The sequence below is a fragment of the Pseudophryne corroboree genome, chromosome 3, assembly GCF_028390025.1.
Source record: "Pseudophryne corroboree isolate aPseCor3 chromosome 3, aPseCor3.hap2, whole genome shotgun sequence".
Lineage (NCBI taxonomy): Eukaryota > Metazoa > Chordata > Amphibia > Anura > Myobatrachidae > Pseudophryne > Pseudophryne corroboree.
The window spans coordinates 224,553,236-224,570,095 of record NC_086446.1 but is presented as its reverse complement, the minus strand read 5'-3'; the positions used below and the strand labels follow the sequence as shown (position 1 = coordinate 224,570,095).

Here is a 16,860-nt window from a genome sequence, read left to right as displayed (position 1 = left end):
AAATAAAAAAAGAAAGCTTAGGGCTGCTAAAAACCAGCTCCTGCCACACTAAACAAAAAACTGATTTGCCTGAGCAAGGGGGCGGGGATATATGGATGGGTCCTCTGCTTGCTGGGAGGCTGGAAAAGCTTTGACCGATTGGTGAAAATCCGCTGTCACTTCATCATATCCCATTGTTATCCTGTGGATAACCTGAGGACCCTGCTGGAGAAATGGGTGTTTGCAAAACCCTCAAAAATAAAGCACATAAAGCAACACTTTTACTGATATATAGAAGTTTTATTATCGATCAAGGCAGATTATTGAAAACCGTCACATTCTGCACCCTAAATTCAGCGGCATTTCATTTGCCATGCCAAGTGAGTGTCATAACTGTTTGTATTAGAGAGGCAAGCCCTGTATGTTGCAGATCACTGCCGCTATATCCACTGGAAGGATTGTACAGAGGGACGGGAAACTATAAGCACAGCTGCTTCTACTGAATGACATCACCCAATGATGGCCTGCTAGATACTGGCTAGCTATTGTCAGCGACAGTATTGGTCAAAGCTTGCTCTCATGTGGTTTTCAACCCTGATACTGAGCCGCTGCTGTATTATAGATTAGATTATGCAGTTGGCAGAGGCGCTTTAACAGAGGAGGGGCCCGTGTGCAGTCTCCAATTGAGCACACTCCTCTCTGGCAGTGCAACAGACTCTGGCATTGTGCCAGTCTACTGCACATGCGCAGGTCTTCAGGAACATGGCGCTTGCACCACGTTCCTAGGGATATCTCTATTGTGCATGCGCGAATCATTGGAAAATAGCCAAGGCAGCCATTTTCCAAGTGATATTTGTCACTCTGCAGCAAGCGCCGGGCTGATGGAGAGGTAAGTACAGTTAAATGTGAGCAGGGTGTGCAGTGTCTGAGCCCCCCCTGGCCCCAGGGGCCTGTGTGCACCTCACACCTTGCACCCATTATAAATACGCCAGTGGTAGCACCTAAGAGCACACACATATTATGGACATTCAGTGGTTGGTGTGGCACAATTCTGCTCTCATCCCTGTACAGAATGTAATAAAATAATTATGAACTCTGAAATATAATAAAAATCAATGGAAACAATATTCCAGAATAATGTAATACTTAAAAGTCAAATCATAGAAACACAGCCCTAAAAGAATTACATTTTATACACTGGTATCTACACTGGATACACGATCCATATCCATATGTCACTCCCAGCAGATTCAGGTTACTGTGGTGGATTATAGCAGTGATATTTTTTCTTAATTGATACAAAAGTCTTTTGCCAGAATGCTTCAGGGATTGTTGTATATAAAGTTGTACAGTTTTGGTTCTGGTCTTGCAGTATAATATTTATTGCATACATCAAAATTATATTTCAACAGCAACTTGTAAATGTCACCTGAAACCAAAATAAAGATAGATTTAGGTTAAACTATACTCAGACTGTACTTGTGATATATTTGGATGGTTAGTACAGAATGGAGACTAGGCATACAGTCAGGCCCGGCGCTAGCCGCTCAGCAAAGGGATGCAGTGCAGGAAGGTGCTACGCTGGAGAGGGGCTGGCGCTCTCCCAGCTCTGCATCCCTGTGCTGAGCTGCTACTGATGTCCCTGCTGCTGCTGCCGGCTGCTGCGCCTTCCCCCCTCCCCTCCCCTGCTACAGTGCAGTGGCCAAGCGGGATCCAATAGGGGTGGAGCTAGAAGAGAATAAGGGGCGGAGCTAGACGTGACCAGGCTGCAGCAGGAGGATGAGCTGCTACAGCTTCGGCCAGCCAGACTTCTTTAGGTAAGTGTCTGAAAAAAGAGTGAGTGGAAGTGTGTGTGTGTATGTGTATACAGTATCTATGTATACTGTATATATGTGTGGTTGTGTATGTGTGTAATGTATGTACAGTATGTATGTGTGTGTCCTATGTATATATACATATATATATATATATATATATATATATATATATATGTATGTGGTGTGTGTATCTGTGTGTGTATGTGTGACTGCGGCATAATGTGTGTAAGCGTCACTGGTACAGGGAACGTTACGTGTTTAATCATAACTGGTTCAGGGGGTGTTACGTGTGTAAGAGGCACTGGTACAGGGAGCGTTACGTGTTAAATCGTCACTGGTACAGGGAGCGTTACGTGTTAAATCGTCACTGGTACAGGGAGCGTTACGTGTTAAATCGTCACTGGTACAGGGAGCGTTACTTGTGTAAGCAGCACTGGTACAGGGAGCGTTACGTGTTTAATCGTCACTGTACAAGGGGTGTTACGTATGTAAGCGGCACTAGTACAGGGAGCGTTACGTGTGTAAGCGGCACTGGTACAGGGAGAGTTACGTGTGTAATCGTCACTGGTAAAAGGGGCGTTACGCGTGCAGGCGTCACTGGTACAGGGGGTGTTACATGTGTAAGCATCACTGGTACAGCGGGTGTTACGTTTCTAAGCGGCACTGGTACAGGGAGCGTTACGTGTGTAAGCGTCACTACTACAAGGGGCGTTATGTGTGTAATTGTCTCTGGTACAGGGGGCGTTACGTGTGTAATTGTCTCTGGTACAGGGGGCGTTACGTGTGTAATTGTCTCTGGTACAGGGGGCGTTACGTGTGTAATTGTCTCTGGTACAGGGGGCGTTACGTGTGTAATTGTCTCTGGTACAGGGGGCGTTACGTGTGTAATTGTCTCTGGTACAGGGGGCGTTACGTGTGTAATTGTCTCTGGTACAGGGGGCGTTACGTGTGTAATTGTCTCTGGTACAGGGGGCGTTACGTGTGTAATTGTCTCTGGTACAGGGGGCGTTACGTGTGTAATTGTCTCTGGTACAGGGGGCGTTACGTGTGTAATTGTCTCTGGTACAGGGGGCGTTACGTGTGTAATTGTCTCTGGTACAGGGGGCGTTACGTGTGTAATTGTCTCTGGTACAGGGGGCGTTACGTGTGTAATTGTCTCTGGTACAGGGGGCGTAACGTGTGTAATTGTCTCTGGTACAGGGGGCGTTACGTTTGTAATTGTCTCTGGTACAGGGGGGCGTTGCGTGTGTAATTGTCTCTGGTACAGGGGGCGTTACGTGTGTAATTGTCTCTGGTACAGGGGGCGTTACGTGTGTAATTGTCTCTGGTACAGGGGGCGTTACGTGTGTAATTGTCTCTGGTACAGGGGGTGTTACGTGTGTAATTGTCTCTGGTACAGGGGGCGTTACGTGTGTAATTGTCTCTGGTACAGGGGGCGTTACGTGTGTAATTGTCTCTGGTACAGGGGGCGTTACGTGTGTAATTGTCTCTGGTACAGGGGGCGTTACGTGTGTAATTGTCTCTGGTACAGGGGGCGTTACGTGTGTAATTGTCTCTGGTACAGGGGGCGTTACGTGTGTAATTGTCTCTGGTACAGGGGGCGTTACGTGTGTTATTGTCTCTGGTACAGGGGGCGTTACGTGTGTAATTGTCTCTGGTACAGGGGGCGTTACGTGTGTAATTGTCTCTGGTACAGGGGGCGTTACGTGTGTAATTGTCTCTGGTACAGGGGGCGTTACGTGTGTAATTGTCTCTGGTACAGGGGGCGTTACGTGTGTAATTGTCTCTGGTACAGGGGGCGTTACGTGTGTAATTGTCTCTGGTACAGGGGGCGTTACGTGTGTAATTGTCTCTGGTACAGGGGGCGTTACGTGTGTAATTGTCTCTGGTACAGGGGGCGTTACGTGTGTAATTGTCTCTGGTACAGGGGGCGTTACGTGTGTAATTGTCTCTGGTACAGGGGGCGTTACGTGTGTAATTGTCTCTGGTACAGGGGGCGTTACGTGTGTAATTGTCTCTGGTACAGGGGGCGTTACGTGTGTAATTGTCTCTGGTACAGGGGGCGTTACGTGTGTAATTGTCTCTGGTACAGGGGGTGTTACGTGTGTAATTGTCTCTGGTACAGGGGGCGTTACGTGTGTAAGCGTCACTACTACAGGGGGCGTTACGTGTGTAATTGTCTCTGGTACAGGGGGTGTTACGTGTGTAATTGTCTCTGGTACAGGGGATGTTACGTGTGTAATTGTCTCTGGTACAGGGGCCGTTACGTGTGTAAGCGGCACTGGTACAGGGGGCGTTACGCGTGCAGGCGTCACTAGTACAGGGGGTGTTACATGTGTAAGCATCACTGGTACAGGGGGTGTTACGTTTCTAAGCGGCACTGGTACAGGGAGCGTTACGTGTGTAAGCGTTACTACTACAGGGGGCGTTATGTGTGTAATTGTCTCTGGTACAGGGGGCGTTACGTGTGTAATTGTCTCTGGTACAGGGGGCGTTACGTGTGTAATTGTCTCTGGTACAGGGGGCGTTACGTGTGTAATTGTCTCTGGTACAGGGGGCGTTACGTGTGTAATTGTCTCTGGTACAGGGGGCGTTACGTGTGTAATTGTCTCTGGTACAGGGGGCGTTACGTGTGTAATTGTCTCTGGTACAGGGGGCGTTACGTGTGTAATTGTCTCTGGTACAGGGGGTGTTACGTGTGTAATTGTCTCTGGTACAGGGGGCGTTACGTGTGTAATTGTCTCTGGTACAGGGGGTGTTACGTGTGTAATTGTCTCTGGTACAGGGGGCGTTACGTGTGTAATTGTCTCTGGTACAGGGGGTGTTACGTGTTTAAGCATCACTACTACAGGGGGTATTGTGTGCACTGTCCCTTTGTAAAGTATGGGAGGGCGCAAATTTATAGTTTGAGGGGGCACCGAACACCCTAGCACCGGCCCTGCATACAGTTATCAGGTTGTACTCACCAACTGATTTGTCCTGCTCAGTAAGGAAGCGATGCATGTCATAGACATCATGCATTAACTCCTTGTCCCCAAAGGTGAAATATACAACATCTCGCCCGGTTTCTGCAGCTGCCAGAAGCTGTATTAAGGCTGCAAAGTTACAAGATGACAACAAATGTTTAGCCAGTAGATGATATTACCATGAGATTATCAACACAATCTAGGAAACGTCTGAAACTGGTGCACAGGGAAAAGGTGCTGTAACACACTTAATCCTATTAAATGTTTGCCAAGTATATTTGGAATATGAGGTAAGTCAGAGCCGGCTCCAGGCCTACCAGCACCCTGAGCGAGAAAATGTAAAAGCGCCCCCCTCCCAACCCTTATGCGCGCTCCAGAAAAAGTGGGCGTGGCCTCCGGAAAAGTGGGCGTTGCCTTGTCACTTCATATTATCAGACTATAAATATATTTTCACACCCCCTCTACGCACACAATTAGCAGCCTTACACATAAAAGCCACAGTAGTGTTCCTTAAACACAATGGGGGTCATTCCGAGTTGTTCGCTCTGTAAAAATCTTCGCATCGCAGCGATTTTCCGCTTAATGCGCAATGTCCGCACTGCGACTGCGCCAAGTAAATTTGCTATGCACTTAGGAATTTTACTCACGGCATTTTCATCGTTCTGGCGATCGTAATGTGATTGACAGGAAATGGGTGTTACTGGGCGGAAACAGGCCGTTTTATGGGCGTGTGGGAAAAAACGCTACCGTTTCCGGAAAAAACGCAGGAGTGGCTGGAGAAACGGGGGAGTGTCTGGGCGAACGCTGGGTGTGTTTGTGACGTCAAACCAGGAACGACAAGCAGTGAAATGATCGCAGATGCCGAGTAAGTCTGAAGCAACTCAGAAACTGCTACGAGGTGTGTAATCGCAATATTGCGAATACATCGTTCGCAATTTTAAGATGCTAAGATTCACTCCCAGTAGGCGGCGGCTTAGCGTGAGCAACTCTGCTAAAATCGCCTTGCGAGCGAACAACTCGGAATGACCCCCAATGTCTCCAGTATAGTGTCAGATAAACATAATGTGCAGTGCCAGCTAGATATGATATGCCCCCCAGCAGTGCCAGCTACACGACATGCCCCGCAGCAGTGCCAGCTACACATGACATGCCTCGCAGCCGTGCCAGCTACACATGACATGCCCCGCAGCCGTGCCAGCTGCACATGACATGCCCCCCAGCAGTGCCAGCTACACACAATATACCCCCCAGCAGTGCCAGCTACACATGATAGTGTTCACTTTTTAGGGCAGGGTGCTGATCACAGGGAGGGCACATTTTGAAGTTAGGAGGGCAAAATGATGTACATACTGTAATGCTTGGTGCTCCCCTACCTACACGCTGAAGAATGGACAGTGCGCGCCGAAGGCGCGCAGCAAAAATTTAGGGGCATTGCTTCGTGGGGAAGGTGCGTGGCCACATAATAGTGGCAATTCGCATTACACCACACAGTAGTGCAGCTAATACACATTGCGCCAGACAGAGCACTGAGACACTTTGCGCCAGGCAGAGTACTGAGACACATTGCCTAGCGGGAACACTACATGATATGCTCCCCAGCCATGCCAGCTACACTTGACATGCTCCCCAGCAGTGCCAGCAACACGTGACATGCCCCCCAGCAGTGCCAGCAACACGTGACATGCCCCCCAGCAATGCCAGATACATAAATGGCCACACAGTGCCAGATATGTCCCCACAGTGCCAGATACATAAATGCCCCCCAGCAGTGCCAGATACATAAATGCCTCCACAGTGCCAGATACATAAATGCCCCCACAGTGCCAGATACATAAATGCCCCCACAGTGCCAGATATGCCCCCACAGTGACAGATCCATAAATGCCCCCACAGTGCAGATGACCCCACAGTGCCAGATATGCCCCCACAGTGCCAGATACATAAATGCCCCCCACAGTGCAAGATACATAAATGCCCCCCACAGTGCAGCTGACCCCACAGTGCCAGATATGCCCCCACAGTGACAGATCCATAAATGCCCCCACAGTGCAGATGACCCCACAGTGCCAGATATGCCCCCAGTGACAGATCTATAAATGCCCCCACAGTGCCAGATATGCCCCCAGTGACAGATCCATAAATGCCCCCACAGTGCAGATGGCCCCACAGTGCAGATATGACCCCACAGTGACAGATCCATAAATGCCCCCCACAATACCTGCGGCGCGGGAGGGAGTGCTGCTGTCAGAGGGCGCGGGCCGGGACCGGAGGACTTTTCCAACGATGGTATGATCGATGCGCGATGCTCGATGCGCGGGAGTGTGGCTGTCTGCAGGCTTGGGACTTACGGTGGTGTGCTCTATGTGCGCTGCGCGGCGCCGGCGTCTGATGTCAGACGCCAGCACCGCGCAGCGCACATATCGCGCACCACAGTTAAAGGCCGGGGAGAGCTGCACAGCAGGGTCGGCTCCAGGTACGAATATGGCGGCGCCAGCGCGCGGCGCCCATTAAGGGTGGCGCCCTGCGCGGCCGCTCTATTCGAACATGCCTGGAGCCGGCCCTGAGGTAAGTTGTAAAAATGCTATAGGTAACGGCACATTTTTCTATTCACCAATATACCTGACAATATTTATGATTTGGAAATAGGTACATTTAGTCCATGCCAAGCCCCTGTATGATCTTCCCAAAATACACCTGTGGCCTGAATTTGGCTACAGAATTAGAGACTACCCTGACAAAATATAGCGGTATTTTTTATAAGTAGCTTTGTAAGGACTAGAGTGTTTGCCAGTGGTACTTCAGTTAATATGCATTGATCCACATTTATAGCTAATTCCAATTTGGTAAAAAAAAAAAATATTGAAAGCAATTTCCCAACCCCTCTGTTGCACTTGCTGCAGACCTCAACAGCACAGATCAGGATCGCACCAGCAACTTTTTGCTTCTCATAGATGTGCGCAGGGGGGGTGCCTGGTGCGCACAGGCACCCCCTAATGTCTGGCACCCTGATCTCACATGCCTGATGTAGCGATCGCCGAGCAAGCTGATTACTGTCTCCTCTGCGCTGCACCCTGTCAGGACTGTATTACTGACCAGATGCCTGGGTTAATCAAGGGTGCCACTGCCAGCGGCTTTCAAACTCCCAGCTCCACCTCCATGTACAAAAACAGTATGATGTGATGTGATTACGTCATGCTGCTCGCACGCCCACCCGCCACATGCCCACCTCTCTCCTTCTATGCTATGCCAATGCCAGCCACTGATGAGGATCAGCATGCAGACAGTGTTCCTCTTAGGAAGACAAATTCAATACTGGCAGGCTGTCGGCAGCAACATTGACACGTCACTCTTTTTCCAGCAGCAGCAGTACTAGTCTGCGACTGTCAGTGTCAGTGAGTGACTGACTTGTAAGTAAGCTGCTGCAGCTTGCAGAGGAAAGAGAGGGGGAGCCAGACCAGGCTGAGGAGGAGCAGTGTAATTGCAGTGAGTGCCATCAGGGGTGTTTGTTTGGTGCACACCACAACATCTGACAATGTATCTGCTTTATTAGGATTGGTACAAGGGTGGACATTTTATATTGCATTGACCGTCAATAGATGGTGCTAGACACGCTCAAAAGGCGGTGCTAGACACACTGCTCCGACGGTGTACCCCCTAATAAAATGTGCTGCGCACGCCTATGTTGCTGCTGGTGCGATCAACTAATCTCCACCTATGGGGGAGTGTATTTTAGCATAGCAGGGCTGCGAACGCTTGTGCAGCCCTGCTATGCAAAAAAGTCTCCTGCAAAACAAGACCAGGGTCAGACTTACTTACCCTGTGTGACGGATCCAGCGATGAAGGTCCCGGTCCTGACGTCAGACATCCGCCCTCCAAACGCCTGGACACGCCTGCGTTGGACTCACCACGCCTGGAAAACGGTGAGTATCCGCCCCGGAAAGCCTCCAGCCTGTCCATCTTCTTGCGATCACCACTGTGATCACATTGGTCGCTGGCGGCGGCGTTGCCAGGCAGCGACCGTTGCCAGACGACACGCGTGCGCAATGCGTCCGTCGTGCATGCGCATTTCTGACCTGTTCACACCGTAGCGAAGAACCGCTGCATGCGTATGGGTCGGAATGACCCCCAATGTCTTTCAGTGATTTAGTGGCACTAACTGGGAAAATGATAGCCCTTTTTTTTTTTTTAAATAACTGTTTATTATTATTTTTTTTAGAAAAGTACAACTTTCAATAAGTACAAATCGGAGAAATCCACATTGAGCAGTGAATACATCAATACCGTCAGGCGAATAGAACCAGATAAAAATATAAACAACTGTAGAGCAGAAATACAGAATTTTCTGAATCAATTTCAATGTCTTAATAGGTACAGAAAAACATCAGACGATATGATAAAAATGTGGACATTGCTCATATCACATTTCAATCGAACAAAACAAAAAAAAAAGGAAAGGGAGAAAAAGAAACAAAAAGAAACAAAAGAAGGAAGTCAGAGAAAAGAGAATCAGAAGAGGATAGGGGAGGGGAAAGGGGGAACTCCTACCTGACTGGAGATATATATCAATATTTAATGAGACATCTGGTAAATAAGAAACTCGTATTCAACAGAATAATATAAATGTCAGTAATACTCATGATATTGTCTAACCAGATTCATCTTCAAATTACAATACAACTGTGCATGGTCTGAGTGAGGTGTACAGACATAGGCGTGCGCAGGGGGGGTGCCTGGTGCGCACAGGCACCCCCTAATGTCCAGGACCCCGATCTCACATGCCTGATGCAGTGATCACTGAGCAGGCTGATTACTGTCCCCTCTGCGCTGCACCCTGTCAGGACTGCACTACTGACCGGACGGCTGGGTTAATCAAGGGTGCCACTGCCACCGGCTTTCAAACTCCCGGCTCCACCTCCATGTACCATACCCTCCAACATTTTACACATAAAAATTGGTACAAATTAGAAAAGGGGCGTGGCCATGGGTAAAGGGGGCGTGGCTACATACCTTTTCCTATACTTTCAATGGAAGTTTGGAGAGCCAAAAGTCGGTACAGACCTTTAAAAAAAGGTACTGTACCTGCTAAAAAGGTACAGCTGGAGGGTATGATGTACAAAAACAGCGTGATGTGACGTGATGACGTCATGCTGCTCGCAAGCCCACCCATCACACGCCCACCTCTCTCCTTCTATTCTATGCCAACACCAGCCACTGATGAGCAGCATGCAGCCAATGTTCAATACTGGTAGGCGGTCGGCAGCAGCATTAACACATCACACGTTTTCCCAGCAGCAGTACTAGTGTGCGACTGTCAGTGTCAGCTTGCAGGGGAAAGAGAGGGGGAGCCAGATCAGGCTGAGGAGGAGCAATGTAATTGCAGTGAGTGCCATCAGGGGTGTTTGTTTAGTGCACATCACAACATCTGACAATGCATCTGCATTATTAGGACTGGTACAAGGGTGGATATTTTATATTGTGTTGACCGTCAATAGATGATGCTAGACACGCCCAAAAGGCGGTGCTAGACACACCCCTCCAACAGTGCACCCCCTAATAAAATGTGCTGCGCACGCCTATGTGTACAGAGAATATACAGGGTAAGATAAAAATATAGATACTGCCTCTGGACTTTCCGATATCTAGGGTTTACTCAGGAAACCTATAAAAGGATCGAAGTTTCTCATTATATCCGTTTGCAGTGATTGTTGAGAAATTCAATATAGATTTCCCACTTCTTTTGGAATCTAAACATCCTTTTATCCAGATCAGGAAATGCTGCACGTCTATCGAAGTACATGGTTTCCATTAATTGATTTTGGACTACAGAGAGGTATGGTACTACTGGTGTTATCCAGTATTTTAGCAGAGCCTTCTTTCCTATAGTTAAAATAATTGTTAGAAAAGGGGGAATGTTATAATCAGTGTGGTTTTGTATAAGAGGCAGCCAGATGTCAAAATTACAAAATAGAATGGGTATTACATGTAACGTATATTGAATACTTGTTACTTGTTTAATAAAACCTAATATTTTGTTCCAAAATGTAACCACCTTTCTACACTCCCAGAAACAATGAAATAGAGAAGCATCTGGTCTCTTACATTTAGGACACACACTACTTTCATCTGTTACAAAGTGTCTACGTTGTATAGGTGATATAAATGCCCTATAGACAAATTTCATATGAGTTTCTTGAAGTGTAGAACAACATAAATATTTTAACATCTTATGATAATATTTAAGAAAATAGAAGGTTCAGTTCCCACTACACGAGAAGCCCAAGCTGCGCTAGAACGCAACCACAGTTTTGAATGGTCAGACCCTATTAGTTCCGAATATAATATACTAATCTTATAAGGTTTAGATTTAAGGAGATGAAGCAAGAGTTCCAACCTATCTGAGGGTGGCCGGGTATGTGTTGGAGACAGAAATGTACACGCATATTGCCAGAGTTGTAGATACATAAAGAAGTCCGCTTTCGGGATCCCAAATCATTCTTGTAATTGTTGAAAGGAGTACATCACTCCTCCGGGATCGAAAACATCTTTTATCTGTGCAATTCCCAGTTCCCTCAAGTTCATGAATTTCCTATTTTCAATGCTCGGCAAGAATTTTAAATTTCCCCATAGAGCCATATATTTTGTAGTGTTTTTAGAACGACCCAACCGTTTGTTTATAGCTTGCCAGGTAATAAAAGTGTCACGAAATAGAATATTTTGTTTTATAAACAAGGGTATTTTACTAATATTCATTTGCAAAATGATAGCCCTCTTTTTGTTTTTCTTCCACATTCATTTGATATGCAGGAACTCACAAGCATTTCTCAAGTTTCTTATAAACCTGCCACTGCTACTCAGGCAAGATTTACCTATCATCCTATGTCATATGGGAGATATCCAATTAGGATTCATTGCCAATTCCAAATGACAGGCCTGTCACAATAACACACAGGTTCAGCGAAATCTGTGTGTTTTCGCCAGCCGCAGCCACGGGGCTGCTTTGGGGGATTTGGTTACGCCTGCCTGAGGCAGGTGAAACAAAATCCCTGATAAACCGCATCTCTACCTCTTATCGGGGCTAATTGGGTAGCCCCCGCGGAGACAATTACCTGTGGTCAGTGACCGCAGGTAACCGGATACAGCGCAGGGTATTTTTATGTTCCTTTCTCAAATTACTGCCTTTTAAAAGTTCTGCAACGTTTATCCTGAAAGAAATTTACTAAATTATGTCATTAGGGGTCCGAGGTGATAATGTCATCCAGCCCCACCCAGGTCCAGTTTTGGATTGGTATTGCCAAAACTGCCCTTGTGTGTTTTAGTTTTGGTTCTATTTTTTTATTTTATTTTTTGTAAATCAAAAAAACTGCTAAATTCTAAGTGACAGAAGTGGGTGGCACAAACACATGGCACATCTAGGAGTGGCACTGCAGTGGCAGACAGGATGGCAGATTTATAAATCATATCCAAAAACTGCTCCAAAGAGCACATAACGCAAAGGCCCTCACACCCAACTTATGTTGTATATATTAAACAGGACATGCACAGTTTAACAAGCCAATCATTTCAGCATCAAAGACCGTCACTTGTGGCTGAAATTATTGGTTTGTTTGGGCCCCCACAAAACAATTTTTAGAAGGTCTTCCTCCGTTAAGTAATTACTCTGAGGATGTTGATGATGAGGTGTTAATTACATTATAATTATGTACAATAAATTTCATGTCTTCGCCACAAATGACGTAGCATGGAGGAGATGCCTAGATGGCTAACGTTCCCACCACTACTAAATTTGGCCTCACAAATAAAGCAGATGCTTTCATAAACATTGTCAGCATTGGGGTTAAAATAATCCCACACCCAAGAGGTGGCTTTTTTGGTTTTATGCCCAGACATCGCAATGGCTTTCTTTTTTATCACAGTCAACAACTGCAGCCACCGGAGGCTGACTTACACAAACACATACCTCCCAACTTTTGTCTTGTCGACAGCGGGACTCTTGCGTGGCGAAGCCGCGCTCCGATCTGAAAAGGGGGCGTGGCCTCGTCTGTAATGGGCGTGGCCTCGCCAAATGGTCCGGTTTTTTCCTTTTGGGGGCGTGCCCAGCGCTCTCACAGCAGCTGGGCAGCCTCCGCTCCCCTCCTAGCTCTGAATACATGCCGTGCACGTGCTCACAGCATGTATTCAGTGATCACCGGCTGCTTTGCAGAGCAGAGCAGCGGGTGATCAAAGCCTCCCCACCCGCGGGACACTGCTGCCCGCGGGTGGGACAGCGGGACAGGGTCCGAATAGCGGGACTGTCCCGCTGAAAGCGGGACAGTTGGGAGGTATGCAAACATCATCATCAACATCTATCCTGTCAGATAGTACATACATATCCCCCTCATCCTGTCCCACTTCCACACACAAATCCTAAATTTCTCTTATGTCCTAGAGGATACTGGGGTCCACATTAGTACCACGGGGTATAGACTGGTCCACTAGGAGCCATGGGCACTTTAAGAAATCAATAGTGTGGGCTGGTTCCTCCCTCTATGCCCCTCCTACCAGACTCAGTTTAGAAAATGTGCCCAGAGGAGCTGGTCACGCTTTGGAGAGCTCCTGAAGAGTTTTCTACATTTATTTTCAATGTTTTTTATTTTCAGTCAGGGCTGTTTAGGCAACAGCCTGACTGCATCGTGGGACATAGGGGAGAGAACGGCCCAACTTCCTTTAAGTTAATGGTCCCGTTTCTCTGTTGACAGGACACTGAGATGCTGAGAGAGTCATTCGCAAGCCACACCATGGTGCAGCGTACCCTCCCGCAGCACGTCGCCACCCCCTAACAGAGCCTGAAGACAGCAGAGTGGAGAGTACGGCACTGACGTCCCGGTTAGGAGCACAGCTCTCAGTACAGGTTGCGCTCTGGGGAGGCTCACAAGACACGCTGCGCCGGGGCACACTGTGAGGGGCGGGCTGGGCCTCCTATGATACCCACACTGGCGCACACACTAACAGGGGATCAGTCTCCTGGCTAGGTACACTTTCTACCTCAGGGACAGTATAAAAAATGCGGGAAGCCGCACACCATTACAGGGGGTGGGGCTTCACTCAGAGCGGATCACAAGGCTCTTCAGTGCCATTTTCCTCTGCAGCTCGATCAGGCAGCACTCACAGGGAAGCACAGCTCCTCCACAAGGACTCCAGTCTCCTCAGCGGTACCAGGGGGTATTAGTGCAGGGAGGGAGCAGTGTATAGACTGTAAGCACTACTCAGGTGTTTCATTCTTGTGACCCAGCTTAGTTTTACTGTGGCTAAAGAAGCGCTGTGTGGCTGGCTCTGGCTTCTGTCTCTCTCTGAGGACCCTGCCTACATATACTGTGCTTTCACCCAGTGTCTGTGTGTGTGTGGGTGTCCCTATCCAATCATGTCCAGGGACTGTGTGTCTTGTACAGCAGAATGTCTATCATCCCCTGGGGACTCACTACCCTGTACTCAGGAAAGTGCCCACTCCCAGTCCAGTGCGGCTGAACCCCCTTGGTTGGCTTCTATTAAAGGTATGATTACTCATATTTCTACAAAACTGTCTCATAATGAGAAGGAGACACAGTTCTTATGGCAATCTATGGATGACTTGATGAATAGGGAATCAGCTTCCATACCTCCACCCCAAGCCCTAGCCATTTGCCTGCAAAAGCGTACTCTGGCCCAGATCATGCAGGGTGATACTGACCCTGATACGTCGAATCCAGAGGAGGGTAAAGTGGATGCTGTCCTATCACAGGGAATACAGGCCCTCATTGAGGCTATCAGAACGGTCCTGCACATTCATGACAAGTCAGAGGAGGTGGAAGAGGAATCTTATTTTAATACTAAAAAGAAATCCTCAGCTACTTTCCCCGCTTCAAAGAAATTAAACACCCTTTTGAAGGGGCGTAGGTAAACCCTGACAAAAAGTTTCAAATCCCTAAATGGTTGATTTCTTCCTTTCCTTTTCCTTCGGATGATAGGACGAAATGGGAAAACCTGCCAATTGTGGACGCATCTATATCCAGGTTATTGCGTAAGATAGTCTTACCGGTTCCCGATGCGGCGTCCTTAAAAGACACAGCTGACTGCAAGATTGAGATCACTCTCAAATCTTTATATACTTCGGCTGGGGTGGCCCAGAAACCCACTATTGGTTGTGCATTAGTCACTCGGGCCATTGTTAAATGATCAGGTAATCTGATTGATGGTTTCGATTCCTTAACCAGGGACGATATTATTTTACTCTTGCAACATATCCAAGATTCTGCAAATTTTATGGCGGAAGCCTTAAAGGAAGTTGGCTTACTCAACGCACATACCTCTGCCATGGCAGTGTCGGCACGCAGGGGCTTGTGGCTACGACAATGGACTGCGGATGCAGAGTCTAGGAAGGGCGTGGAAAGCCTACCGTTCACGGATGAGGCTCTTTTTGGAGATGAACTGGATAAGTGAATATCCAAGGCTATGGCGGGTAAGTCTACTTATCTTCCTTCCACAGCAACACCAGCTAGGAAAACCTATTCTGCAGTCCTTTCGGACAGCAAATATTAAAGGCAAATCCAGGGGTTCCTCTATAACCTTCAGGGGTAATAGAGGTAAACCCAGAAAGCCCGTGGCTGCAGGGTCTCAGGAACAGACCTCAGGGGCTGTTTCCTCAAAGCCTTCAGCATGATGGTGGAGCGCACTGCCTGGAAGACTGGCAGGTGGGGGCCCGGTTACGTTATTTCAGTCACGTTTGGGCAACTTCTTGCCAGGATCCCGGGGTCAAAGATCTTATCACACAGGGATACAGACTGGAGTTTCAGGAACTCCCGCCTCCCAGATCCTTCAAATCCAGCTTACCAGCTTCTCCAGAAGCAAGTTTGACCTTATAGGCAACAATTCAAAAACTGGTACAGACTCAGGTCAATGTTCCAATTCCACTTCAACTACAAAACAAGGGTTATTACTCCAACATGTTTGTGGTCCCAAAACCGGACGGTTCGGTGAGGCCCATTCTCAACCTCAAGTTCAAGATGGAGTCTCTGAGAGCGGTGATCTCAGGACTGGAGGAGGGGGAATTCCTGGTGTGTCTGGACATCAAGGATGCGTACCTTCACATTCTGATTTGTCCGCCTCATCAGGATTATCTACGGCTTGCAGTACAGGACTGTCACTACCAGTTCCAGGCACTGTCATTTGGCCTTTCCACGGCTCCGAGGGTGTTCACCAAGGTGATGGCAGAGATGATGTTTTTCCTCCGCAAACAGGGAGTGAACATAATTCCATACCTGGACGACCTGCTGATAAAGGCACCTTCCAGGGAAAGGTTGTTGGAAAACATTGCACTCTCAACTCGATTACTCCAGCATCACGGGTGGATTCTGAACCTACCAAATTCTTACCTGGAACCAACATGGAAGCTTCCATTCCTGGGGATGATACTGAATACGGAGGCACAGAAGGTGTTCCTTCCATTGGAAAAGGTGTTGGTAATCCAGTCATTGGTGCGGGATGTCCTGATGCCATCCCGGATATCGGTGCATCGATGCATCCGACTTCTGGGGAAGATGGTAGCCGCCTACGAGGCGCTACAGTACGGAAGGTTCCATGCACGGCCCTTTCAGCTGGATCTCTTGGACAAGTGGTCCGGATCGCATCTTCACATGCACCAGAGGATAAGTCTGTCCCCAAAAGCCAGGATCTTCCTTCTGTGGTGGCTTCAGATGTCTCACCTGACCAAAGGCCGCCGCTTCGGGATTCAAAATTGGATTCTGCTAACTACCGACGCAAGCCTCAGAGGTTGCGGAGCAGTCACCCAAAGGGAGCAGTTCCAAGGAGGATGGTCAAGTCAGGAAGCCATTCTTCCGATCAACATTCTGGAACTAAGGGCCATATACAACACCCTTCTTCAGGCAACGCATCTACTTCAAGATCAAGCCATTCAGGTTCAGTCGGACAATGTGACGGCTGGAACGTACATAAACCAACAGGGAGGAACGAAGAGCAGAGCTGCGATGTCAGAGGTAACAAGAATTCTCCTCTGGGCAGAAAGACACGTGGTGGCGCTGTCGGCAATCTTCAATCCGGGTGTAGACGACTGGGAAGCGGACTTCCTC

The 16,860-nt window shown here is 48.0% G+C and overlaps 1 protein-coding gene across 3 annotated transcripts in view; it reads right to left on the bottom strand.

Annotated features, from left to right (window-relative positions):
- Window positions 1-275: 275 nt before the first annotated feature.
- The window catches only part of LOC135055150 (poly(ADP-ribose) glycohydrolase-like), a 300,584-nt gene continuing 283,999 nt past the window's right edge, over window positions 276-16,860 (bottom strand). For all 3 annotated transcript variants that reach the window (XM_063958851.1, XM_063958852.1, XM_063958853.1), the window contains exons 15-16: window positions 4,763-4,891; window positions 276-1,408 (exon numbers count right to left, since the gene is read on the bottom strand). In XM_063958851.1, coding sequence (XP_063814921.1) covers window positions 1,302-1,408; window positions 4,763-4,891 — 236 coding nt within the window. In that variant the 3' untranslated portion in view covers window positions 276-1,301. The remainder of the gene's footprint in view (window positions 1,409-4,762; window positions 4,892-16,860) is intronic.